The following is a 12,638-nucleotide window of genomic DNA, read 5'->3' on the forward strand; positions in this document are numbered from 1 at the left end:
GTAAAAAATCAGTGAAGGTTTCTTTTGGGCCCTGTATAACTTTGGTAAATGACTCAGTTCTCTTTCTGACTTCTTCAATTCTGTCCCAAGCATTCAAAGCTGCTGCATAGCATAGAACCAGGGTGTGGTCATCATATAAAGACTATCTTTGTACATTAGCATAATCATACTCTCCATGAAGTTATTCATGGGAAATTTTAATACCTTTAGCCCTACTTCATTGTTCAATGGTCCTAGCCTCGTCTTTCCACCAGGTCCTCCACTGTAATTGAGGACCAGGTTTTAATACTGCTGCAACCAAGTCTTTCCATTCTTGTGGGACAATTCTGTTACTAGTTGACCATAAATTTAACATCTGCTTCACAAAAGGTGAATGCATGCCATATGAGACTATTACTTCCTTAAGTTACCTCAAATTTAACATTTCCACAGGAATCCAGTCAGTTCTTTCATAGCCTTGGGGATGCCTGTCATTTGGCAGTTGTTCCTGTAAGGAAACTGGATAAATTAAGGTTGTTTTTTTGATAATCTTGGGCTGTTCCTCTCTAATTTTAGAATGTAGTGGTAAGGTTGGTTCTCCTTTAAATTCCTCTGTCTGTGTCTGAATATCTATATTATTTATTTTAACAGGTTTTTCTAGTGCTTGTAAGTTATCAGTCAAAATTGTATTTTTTTTTTTTTTAGTAATTAGTTGTAAGGCTTGCATATTATCTGTAGTAACCATTTCTAAGGCCTGTATCATGGCACTCATATCAACCAACTTACTTAGGGATAAAACAAGAATTATAATTTTATAATGTTTATAATTGACATTATGTAAATCCTATCCAAGTTATTTATCCCCTCATTTAATTGTTCCACTTTAAATTTTTTTTTTTTTTTTTTGGTTTTTCAAGACAGGGTTTCTCTGTGTAGTTTTGGTGCCTGTCCTGGATCTTGCTCTGTAGACCAGGCTCACCTCGAACTCACAGAGATCCACCTGGCTCTGCCTCCCAGTTGCTGGGATTAAAGGCATGCACCACCACAGCCCAGCTAATTGTTCCATTTTTAAACCATCCATTATGTAATCATACTGAGAGCTAACTCCCTCCATTGTTTTAGTATTTCCCATTTTTTAATGTGGGAAAAAACTCTCTTTCTCTCTTTTTTATAAACTACTTCCCCTCTTAAGAATTCCCAATTGTCTCACCAAATCTGTTGATGATGATGGCAAAGTGGGAGGCTGGTTGCTGCTGTGTAGCATGTCTAAGTGGAGAACAGCCCAGCTGAGAACAGTGTCAGCAGTCTGAGAAGAGGGTCCAGGGAAAGCCCACAACCCATGGGAGGGGGAGCCAAAGAGCTACCCTTCTGCAAAGGGTAATGTGTGAAAACAGCACATGTGATCAGCACAAAGTGAAAGCACAGAGCTATCTGAAGGCAGAGCTGGCTGGTGGTGAGGGGCTAACTCCAGCAGTGTTTGGAGCCCAAGCACCTGTGGAGTTTGCATAGAGAGGCTGCAACAGAAACATCTCAGACTTGATCAGAGGGCTTGGGGGAGAAAGGGAAATCAAGCTGATGGTGTGGTGACTCCACTGGATACAGTTCCTACATGCAGCCCTGTTATGTGCCGGTGGGTGAAAAGCCACTGGCAAGCAGCTTTTTTGTGAATTTGTGCCCCAAAAGTTGGGTGCCATATGAAGCATAAATCTAATTGATCTTTTCAGTAAAATCCAGGAGTCAGGTATCAGAGTAAAAACCTGAAAGATTAGAGAAGCAGGAGAGCAGCCACAGTCGCTTCCTTCCTCTTCCATTACTCCAGTCCAAAAAGGCTGAGATCCTGTCTCCACCCCGCCTTACTACTTCCTGTTTTGTCTCTGCACAGACCTCTAGACCTCTATGATTAACTAGTGGCTATCTCAGCCCTCTGACTCCAAGCAAGATTTATTTTTCAGAATACAAACAAAATATCACACAACAATCATCGGGTAGCGCCAAGAGCTTTTACTTACAGTGCCATCTCCCTAGCCCAAGACATACAATGTTTAATTCTTAATTACATTGAATATAGAATAACTGTGTTTTACATACATAGCTATTATACTTAATTTTGATTAACTAAACTTTGTCTCATGTACAGAAAATAGAGGACAATAACTACAAAACATTAAGATGAAAATAATTGTGTAAACCCAGTCTCATTTCCAAGTAGTACATCACTTGGTTTTTATCTGGGTTAATAGAAACTATAGCAAGTAGCAAGTCAACTGGAAGAAATGTGAGAAACTTTCAAAAAAATTTATGAGACCAATAACATTGTTAAATATGTTATATTAGTTTTAATCCATATAAAAACTAAAACACTTGAGTGATGGAATGATCATGGAGCCTACTTACTGAACTTGAATTCATTTCTCAAATATTCAAACAGTTGCCTTGTTGAAACACTGTATGGTTTAGAAAGTTGTGTTATATAATTTTACATCTTTTATAAAAGGATAGATAATATTGGACAGAGTATCTCTGCACTGACAGAGGCCATGCCTCATGGTTAATTGGTGGTAGGAAAGTGCCTAAGTCTAATAAAATAATAATAGTTATCTCCTTTTCTGTCTGTAAAAACTGAGGGTAAAGTTTCTGAGAATACATAAGAAATTGAAAACAGACCTTGACAGGTAGCCTTTCTGAAAGGAAAGCTATTTTGCTACTTCTTTTCTTGTATTCCTGGAAGTGATAGTTACTAAGAATCCAGATAAACTGTGAAAAACATACTCCAGAGTTAAATAAGTGAAAGTTCTCTTCACTTTCCTACTGAAAAAAAAGGAAGAATTTCATTAAATCAAAATATCTCTGTCTCTCTGTATCTGTCTCTCTATTGCTGTCTCTGTCTCTCTCCCTCTCTCTACCTCTTTCTCTCTCTCTCCCTCAGCAATAATTATACACCCTTTTTTTTATATCTACTAAAACATTCTTGGGACTAGAGAGGTGACTCAGTAGTTCAGAGCATGAGTTCAGACCTAGCACCCACATGAAAGCTGGGCATGGTCCTCACACACACACTTGTAACTCCCATGCTGAGGTGACAGAGATAGAAAGATTTCTGTGGTTACTGGCTGGTAGTCTAGCAAGCAGTCTAGCTAGTGCTAGGTTCAAGGGACCCTTTGTCTAAAGGGACCAAGATGGAAAGTGATAAAGGTGGAAACCTGGTGCCTTCTTCTGGCTTGCAGGTTTTTTTCCTAGTCTGACTTGCCTCTGGTTTTTGGACTTTGGTCATGATTGCTTTCAATATATCTCATGTTTATCATCATTATTATTGTTGTTATTGTTATTATTATTGGGTTCTGGACATTTTATTATGTTATTATTATTGGATTCTGGACCAACAAGTACATGTAAGCTGATCACTTTAATTCTTTAAGGATTGGCTTTCTGCTCTATTGTAGCCAGTTTATAGCTGCTTATTTCTAACCCTCCCTATGGTTTCAGGTTAGGCTTGGTTTATATCTGTGCCATTGTACCTTGAAGACCCTAAGGTCATCTTCTGTCTCCAGCATTGTTTGATTGCTGAAACCTCTGCTTTGCTTTCTAACTTCCCAGCTGCTTCTCTGCTGAATTTCCTGGAGTTTCACCAAGAAACTGCTTCTGCAGCATGGGAACTGGAAGATGCCTTTAGAAGACTTTGCATGTAGCCTTTGTAGGCATTTCCCTGCACTTCCTCCTTTATCTGTAATTCTGTCCCCTGCATTCCAGCTGCATTGACTTCCCTGTACTCAGAGCCTGGTGTCCTCAGGCCAGGGAATCTTTTGTTTCCTGTGTGTAATCTATTTCTCACTATAAATTAAATTCATTCAGGTCTAGCCTGCCTTTGCCAGATGTTTTAGTACAATAACCCTACATTTAATTATATGTTTCTACTTCCTCTCTCTGTCTCCTGTAGGTTGATAAATGACAGTCATTTCATTTTAAATTTTCTTTTAGGAGCGTAGAGTGGCAGCTCTCCAAGAACTTGCCCGTCTCTTGAGACCTGGTGGGCAGGCCCTCATATATGTTTGGGCAATGGAACAAGAGTATAAAAATCAGAAGTCCAAGTACCTTAAAGGAAGGAAAACTAGCCAAGAAGATAAAGAGGAGATAAACAGTGACACAACCACTGCAGGACTGCTCGTAAATCAAACGCCTGACGGAGGCAGTGAAGACCAAGCATCGCCTGTCCCCACCACTGATAACATCCAAGAGGGAGAATGTAAGCCAAGGAAAGTTCCTAGTTCTGAGCTTCCTGTTCACACGAACAGGACTTCCTTTCAGTCCCAAGATGTGCTGGTTCCTTGGCACTTCAAGGGAAACCCTAGTAAAGACAAAGATGTTGAGCCATTCAGCTTAGCAGGATCCCCTGACCCAAGTCCCGTGTTTCATCGTTATTACCATGTTTTCTGTGATGGAGAATTGGAGGCTTCCTGCCAGGCTCTGGGTGATGTTAGCGTTCTGCAGAGCTACTATGATCAGGGGAATTGGTGTGTTGTTCTTCAAAAGGTCTGATCATTTATCTGAACATATCAGGTGTAAAAGGAAAAAAACTGCCTATCTGTTTTTGAGAAGGAGGCTAAATTATCGCTTTAATTAGTGAGGCAACTTGGGGGACATTACCAAAGGAGAGTTGAGAGCAGAGATTACTTAGGTAACATTCTGTCTGCTACTATTGACTGACTTCATAAACCTAGGTTCCTCTTACATGCCTTCTAAGTATGGTGTTTAAAAGTGATTGGCTTTAACTTGTGAAAGGCCTGTGATCTTTGTGTAAGTGTGCAGCATTTTGAAGATAATCTTTTGTTATAAAGTGTTTATTTATAAAGATCCTATACTATGTAGGATCGTAATGAAACAATTATGTGACCTTTTAATGAAGTGAATACTGGACAGTAGGAAATTATATGACGTTTTATCAACAGCTGTTTGTTCCGAAAAAATTGTAGTAACTTTCTCACTGGATCTTTCTAGTACATTGTGGATGCCCAGTAAAACTTTAGCCAGGTGATTCTCTGAATTAATAGAAACTTCATTCAACAGATATTCTTTAAATTCATACTATTTACTGTTAAGTACTAGGAATGGAGTTGTGAGCAAGTAAAGTAGGTTGGTGTTTAGCTTAGTGAAAGAACATGTGTTTCTAATTGAAGCTCTGGATTTAATATCTGTTACCACAAACATACACACCAGCAGAAAACAAGAGTGAAGCCGTTATTCCTAGGAAGCTTACCTTCTAGAAAGAGAGGCTGACAAAAGCAAACAGATAAGTAAATATTGTGTTCATTGTAATCATAAATGCTGTGTAAAAAGGTATATTGGAGGCTGAAAGGGATATTAACTTTTGAGCAAAAGATTACTTTTTAATGGCTGAAGTAACTAGCAATCCTGACTGATTTATTACCAGGAATCACTATTCCTGATCTATTGGTTTAAGCTTTAAAGACAACTCAAATAGTTCCCTTTAACAGTTAAATTCCAGAAGTTAAAATTTATCAGCCACACCAAATTTTGCTCTTTCAGTCACAATTGGCTATTTTTCCTTATTCATAGTTTGTCCCAATCCAGGAAGAATGGAGGCATTTTTATCTAGTCAGTGAAACCAAAAGCATATTCATGGAAAGTCCTAGTAAGATTGATCAATATCTAGCCAGACTGAGTTGACCAGGGAGAAACTTTTATGATTTTTGTAATTGGCTCAATCAAAAAACATAATTAAAAGTAACATGTACATGTTTTAAGACCATCACTTGATTAAAAAATGTTTATAATTAACAAATTAAAAATTGTAGTAGGGCCCTTTCAAATAAGACTTCTATTTGAATATACAGTTTTCTTTTTCTTTTCTATTTTTGAGAGAGATCTCATGTAGTCCAGGTTGCCCTCAATCTTGCTCTGTAGCTGATTCTCCTGCTTTCACCTCTCTAGATTCAGCCTAAGTATAGCTTAAAATTATATATATTGAAAACACTAAGATGTTGTTTATATATTAAAGCAGTAGTTCTCAATCTGTAGATCATGACCCTTTGGCAGTCAAACTACACTTTCACAGGAGTTGCCTAAGACCATCAGAAATATTAGGTATTTACATTAGTATTCATAACAATAGCAAAATTACAGTTTTGAAGTAGCAATGAAAATAAATGTATGGTTAGGAGTCACTACAACAAGAGGGGCTGTATTAAAGAATTGAAGCATTAGGAAGGTTAAGAACCATTCTATTAAAGGAACATGTGGACCAGTAAGATGCTTAGTTGATAAAGGCATTTGCCACCAAGCCTAATACCCTGAGTTCAGTCCCCAGGACCAACATAGTAGAAGGTGAAAACTGACTCCCACAAGGTGTCTTGACCTTTGTACCCATGCACATACACATACACATACACATACACATACACATACACATACACATACACATACACATACACATACACATACACACACACACATACATAATATATATATATATATATATATATATATATATATATATATATATATATATATATATATATATATATATTTTGAGACAGGATCTCATGTTCTAGTTCTGTCTATTCCAGAACTAGCTGAAATGATCAGGCTGGTCTCGAACCCACAGAGATCTGTCCGCCTCTGCCAAGTGCTGGAATTAAAGGTATGTGCTACTACTACATGTGGCTGAATACATTAAAAAAAAAGATGTAAAGCTGGGTGGTGGTGGCTCACGCCTTAATCTTAACACTCTGGAGGCAGAGGCAGGAGGATTTCTGTCAATTCAAGGCTACTCTGATTGGCAAGTTCCAGGACGGCAAGGATTACACAGAGATTCCCTGTCTCAAAAAACCAAAGGGGGAAAAAAGTTATTAGCTGGTTCTAAATCAAAGTTTGAATATCTTTTGGTTAATTTAAGTTTCCATGTAAACATGTTAGCAATGTTGATTGACCATAAGAAGAAAATTTCTTAAAATACATATTGACTCTTTAAGCTAATTTGAATATTTCTTTATTCTTGGATATTTTAGAAAGAAACTTAAAGACAGGCATAGGGTCATTCTATAATATCATCCGCTCAAAAGTCTGAGCCCCAGAGATCAAAACTGGCTAGGGTTACATAGTGAGATCCAGACTAAAAGTGAAACAGAAAAATAAGAGAAATCTCTTCTGTGTCATTCCCATCATTTCTTCTCCTTTGAAATGGTATTCTTAGGTGTCAGTCAAGAGTAAAGTAAGAAATAAGTCCATTGTCCCTGCAGGACCTAAATGCAACTTACTGCATGTTTTCTACTCATAGAATTAAGAAGCGTTTATAGGTTTTTTTGTTACTGCCCATTTCCAGCAGCTTCAGGCTACACCTTTGTGATTGGTGTTTCCTTGAGACTAAAGAACTGCCAGTGTGAAAATCTTGGTAGCTTTCTCCCAAAGTCTTTAGTAGATAACTTTTCAACTTCTTCATAAAACAATTGTTATAAAGCAAGAGAAAATATAAACTATAACTAACAATTAGGATTTGTCAGTTATGACAATAATTCTGAAGAATTACTTTTCTTTAGTTAATGAAGGAAATGATCTCAAGTCTTAATAGAGTATCAAGATACTGTGATGTATTGTGTCTCATAATTTACAATTCACTGTATATCAACTTTTGAATGAAAGTTTCTAGGGGATGAGAGGAGCAATAATTTGATTAGAAATATTGGCTATCTGCATATAATTTTAAAACTTTATTATATTGGATCTAGCCTGTTCAAATCAGAACTCTGTGAGATAAAGGCTAAGAAACAATAATGGGACTATATCAATTTGATTCATGTTTTACATTGAAGAATTTTAACTGAAGTTTTGAAAATATAAATTGTCATAATCTGGTGGCAGGTGTGAGCATGCTTTACTTTTTTAGCTTCTGACTTCCTTTATACCTTCATGGCTATGTCTGTCCTGAAGTAAATTTGTCTTGTTATGTATTGTGGTCTGAACAAGAAATGTCCTATCAGAGGCTCATGTATTTAACTGCTTGGTCCCAGGTTGGTGGTGATATTTGGGGGAGGGGTTATGGAATGGTTACAATGTGGAGCCTTGCTGGAGGAAGTATGGAGGAGGGCTTTAAGGATTTATGACCTTGTCCCATTTCCTGCTTGCTCTTTCTTCTTCCTGTGTGTGTCTGATATATGATCCCTTAGCTCCCTACTATAGCCACCTGCTGCCATGAACTATCTTCCAATGGAACTGTAGGACAAAATAAACTCATTCTATAAATTGCTTTCTGTCATGGTATTTTATCACTACAACAAAAAGTGAGTAGTACACGTTTTTATGACAATATTTTCAAGTCAGATGTATTTAAAACCGAACTCCACCACTTTGTAGTTGTGAGAATTTGGCAAATTTATATCTGAAAGAGAAAATTATAATACTCAGTTGCAATTTTTTTGAATGGATTGATTACATGAGAGAGCATGACAAGTTCAGACATTGTACTTTTTACATAATGGACAATAAACACCAGCTTGTTCCATCCTCTTCTTCTGCCTTAACTAATCACCTGTAAGGCACATGGTTTTTATCTTACCTCATCTGTTTTTGAATGTCAATTCGGCATTGACATTCATTAATGCACCCCTATGATTCTGTCACTGTTAATTTACTGTTTGCTTGCTGCACTTCAGGGATAATTCTTGTTGGAGGGAGGAGTGGTTGGAGGGAGGAAGTGGAGGGAGTGTGAAACTCAATGGACTGTTTCAGAATAGACTGTAATCAATAAGAACAATTGATAAACATACATCATGTTCTGAAAGTGACATATTTTTCTTCATAGAGAAAAGATGTAGAGCAGATAAAGACGTTAAGAGAGGCCTGGTGGATTCCAACTTCTAAAAAGGTGTGGATGGTTCTCTATAAGAAGATGACATTTAAGTGAAGAGTTGACTGAGGTTGAGAGGTTAGTTATGTACTTACATAGGGAAGTAGAATTTCAGATAGAGGAAAAATTCTAAGGTAAAAGGCCAAAGAGAAGAACTATAAGGAAGACCTGTGGCTGGAACAAAAAGAGTGAGAATACTGCTATGAACACATGTGTTCATAGATGCAACCAACTGTAGACCAAAAACATTAGGAATGATTTTATCTATGTTGAGCATGCACACACACTTTAGTATATTTCCCACAGCGATGATGTTTGATCCTGATTGCTACCTTGAAGGGATTTAAAATCACCAAGAGACAGACTTTTGGTCATGTCTGTGAATACATGTCAGTGGTGTGTGTGTGTGTGTGTGTGTGTGTGTGTGTGTGTGTGTGTGTGTGTGTGTGTAGGATGGAACACAGGACTCATTCTCAGAATAGATAGCACATTCCTGTAGGTAGCCCAGATGTAACCAGGTCTAAGGAAAAAAAAACAGTTTTCACCTTCTTGTCTTCCTGTTTCTTTGTGATTGTTTCTGTTACTCTGTTGCCTTCCTTGCTGAACGTGGATTGAATTTGTGACTCTCCAGGGACTGCTGTGTCAGCTTCATGGACTGAGGCAACTAATGGTTTCTCTGCCTTTCCAGTATGCAGATGGCCATTGTTCAACTACCCAGCCCCTATCATGTAAACCAATCTAACAAATACCCATTTTATAATAAATATACATTTTGTTGGTTACATTACTCTAGAGAATCTCATCTAATATACTTATGAAACATTGTAACAAGTATATACATAGCTTATTTATATTGTGTTAAGTATTAGAAGTAAACTAAAGATCATTTAAAGTACACAGGAAGATGTGTGCCAGTTACACTCAAATTTTTCTTTATATAATGGACTTGAGTATCTTTGGCCCCCCCCCCCCCCCCCCCCCCCCCCACCCCCCCCCCCCCCCCCCCCCCCCCCCCCCCCCGCCACACACACACACAGATACTGTGTTACATTTAACAGGGGGTCTAGTGCATTCTTCAATCCTTACTGTGGATATCTCCCCCAGTTCTAGGATGTACAATTGGATTGGAAATATCCAGCAACTGGCACTGGGTTCTCTGAACTATGCAGTGTCCTATGCTACTGTTTAAGAAAGGACATCTGGAAGCCACTGGAAAAAGCTTCCTAAAAGCTAAGATAATATGCCTGCAAAGGTTGTAGAGATTAGTTCCACCACTAGTGCTGCAGGATGTATTTTCCTAGAGACTGGGGTAGTGATTTCTACCATACCCCCATTTCAGCTCATCTTTTTATACAGTATAGAAAATAGATGGATCTTGAATAATTATCAAAAAATGCAGCATGTCATGAGTCTTATGTAGCTACTATTTTAGATATGGGCTATTTTTTTTTATTTTTATTTTACAATACAATTCAGTTCTACATATCAGCCACAGATTCCCTTGTTCTCCCCCCCTCCCGCCCCCCCCTCACCTTCCCCCTAGCCCACCCCCCATTCCCACCTCCTCCAGGGCAAAGCCTCCCCCCGCGGACTGAGATCAACCTGGTAGACTCAGTCCAGGTAGGTCCAGTCCCCTCCTCCCAGGCCGAGCCAAGCGATCCTGCATAGGGCCCCAGGTTTCAAACAGCCATCTCATGCAATGAGCACAGGACCCCGGTCCCACTGCCTGGATGCCTCCCAAACAGATCAAGCCAATCAACTATCTCACCCATTCAGAGGGCCTGATCCAGTTGGTTACCCCTCAGCCATTGGTTCATAGTTCATGTGTTTCCATTCATTTGGCTATTTGTCCCTGTGCTTTATCCAACCTTGGTCTCATCAATTCTCGCTCATATAAACCCTCCTCATTCTCACTAATTGGACTCCCAGAGATCCACCCGGGGCCTAGTTATGGATCTCTGCATCCAGATCCCTCAGTAGTTGGATGGGGTTTCTAGCATGACAATTAGGGTGTTTGGCCATCGATATGGCTAATTTTTTAAGTAAACCAATACCTGCCCTTTACCTAGTATGCAGCTAAAACAACTACCAAAATATATTTTAACTAATTTTCTCTTTTCTTAGGTTTCTCTAAGTAAACATTGTATCATTTAAGTAGATTAAAATAATTAATTCTTTTTAGTGACAAACCCTGGTTTTTAATTTCTTGATCTATACTTTAATACAAAGCACAAATCTCTACATTATGCTTTACTTAGCAGCAACAATAGCTCATCAAGGCCTCCCAGAGAGCCAGCTCTCATAACTAGGTATTCAAAGGTCTTCCTTCAGACTCCTTTATTGATTACTTTCTTCTTTAAATGCTATACCATATATAGTCCTGCACCTCAAAATTTCAGGCTATGGATTGATTGTATCTTTTATTGTTCATTATCACTTCATATGTTTTGGTTCACCAAGTTTTTCTGATGGCTGCTCCCAAACATTTCATGTCATTTTCCTTCTGCCCTCAAGCCTTACCCCTCTCTGATTTTCTGCAATGCTGCCCAAGTGAGTTGTATAAAACCTAAAGATCTCTCACTTTAACTGAACTCTGTGAGTAACTTCTAATTCTTAGCAATAAATCTTGTATAAAATAATAATTTCTCATTCCTTTATTGCTGTTATTGGAACTATAAACTGATGGCTTCGATAGAGAATGAAAGGATGTGGATTTGAAACAAGAAAATAAATTTAACGTAGCAGTGGAAAAGATAACTGAGACCTATGGTCCATTTTAAATTTCAGTTTAAAGTAGACACAGATCCCTAAATGGTGTAGGTGTTTGGTCCTCTCTTCACAGAATGTTTATGCGAGTACAGATTTCCTTAAATGAAAAATCTGTGTGCCACCAGTTACATGACAACCTCCTTTATACATATTGCCTTAGTCACTGTTAGAGTGCTGTGAAGAGATACCATGACTGAGGCAATTCTTATAAAAGAAGACATTTCATTGGAGGCCTGCCCACAGTTTCAGAGGGTTAGTCCATTATCAACTTGACAGGGAATATGGCATAATGCATGGCACTGGAGTAGTAGCTGAGAAGTACATCCTGATCTGCAGACAGAGACCTCAAAGGCCATCCCCAGGGACAACACTTCTTCCAACAAGGCCAAACCTATCCCAACAAGGTCATTACTCCTAATCCTCAAGTCCTTTCACATAGCACCATTCTCCGATGAGTAAGCATTCAAATATATGAGGTTATGGGGACCATCTTTAATATAAAATAGCTTATTATTTTATCTGTAGATAAAATAATATGCATAATTTTATCTACAGAACAGAGCTGCTTTCTTTAGAACAAGGAAGTTTACAAATGTCTTGCTTCTTTTGTCAAATACTTCTTCAAGCAAGACATTATATATGGTCACTTGCCTTTAGAACAATATGGTAGTAAACAGTGGATATTAATATGTTTATGTGTGTCTTAATCATTTATCAACAATTAGTCTTTTAAACTATGTTTGGCCACCTGCTAAGATGTAAGTGATCAGGAGGAAAAAAATTCAAGAAAACACAAAGACCTCCTTGAAGATTTATAAAAACAAATTCTTTGTAACGTCTTTACATTATCATGGGTCTTTCCACCTAATAAGCTAATTACACTGATTATGTTTCTTTTCTCAACATTCGTTTTGGGGCTATAACAGTAGGACAGTTGACTGACTTGATTCTATACACAATGAATGCTCTTATATTCTTTCTGCAATCTATAACTTCCATAAAATTTATTACAGACAAACAAGAGATAAATGTT

General features: G+C 38.0%; 1 protein-coding gene across 1 annotated transcript in view; it reads left to right on the top strand.

Annotated features, from left to right (window-relative positions):
- Positions 1-8,236, top strand: part of Alkbh8 (alkB homolog 8, tRNA methyltransferase) — a 51,584-nt gene extending 43,348 nt beyond the window's left edge. The window contains exon 12 of the mRNA XM_052751352.1: positions 3,955-8,236. Within this exon, the coding sequence (XP_052607312.1) occupies positions 3,955-4,512 (558 nt within the window). The 3' untranslated portion in view covers positions 4,513-8,236. The remainder of the gene's footprint in view (positions 1-3,954) is intronic.
- Positions 8,237-12,638: the final 4,402 nt, after the last annotated feature.

Source organism: Peromyscus californicus, unplaced genomic scaffold (genome assembly GCF_007827085.1).
Source record: "Peromyscus californicus insignis strain IS unplaced genomic scaffold, ASM782708v3 Scaffold_11__1_contigs__length_118956290, whole genome shotgun sequence".
NCBI classification, from domain to species: domain Eukaryota; kingdom Metazoa; phylum Chordata; class Mammalia; order Rodentia; family Cricetidae; genus Peromyscus; species Peromyscus californicus.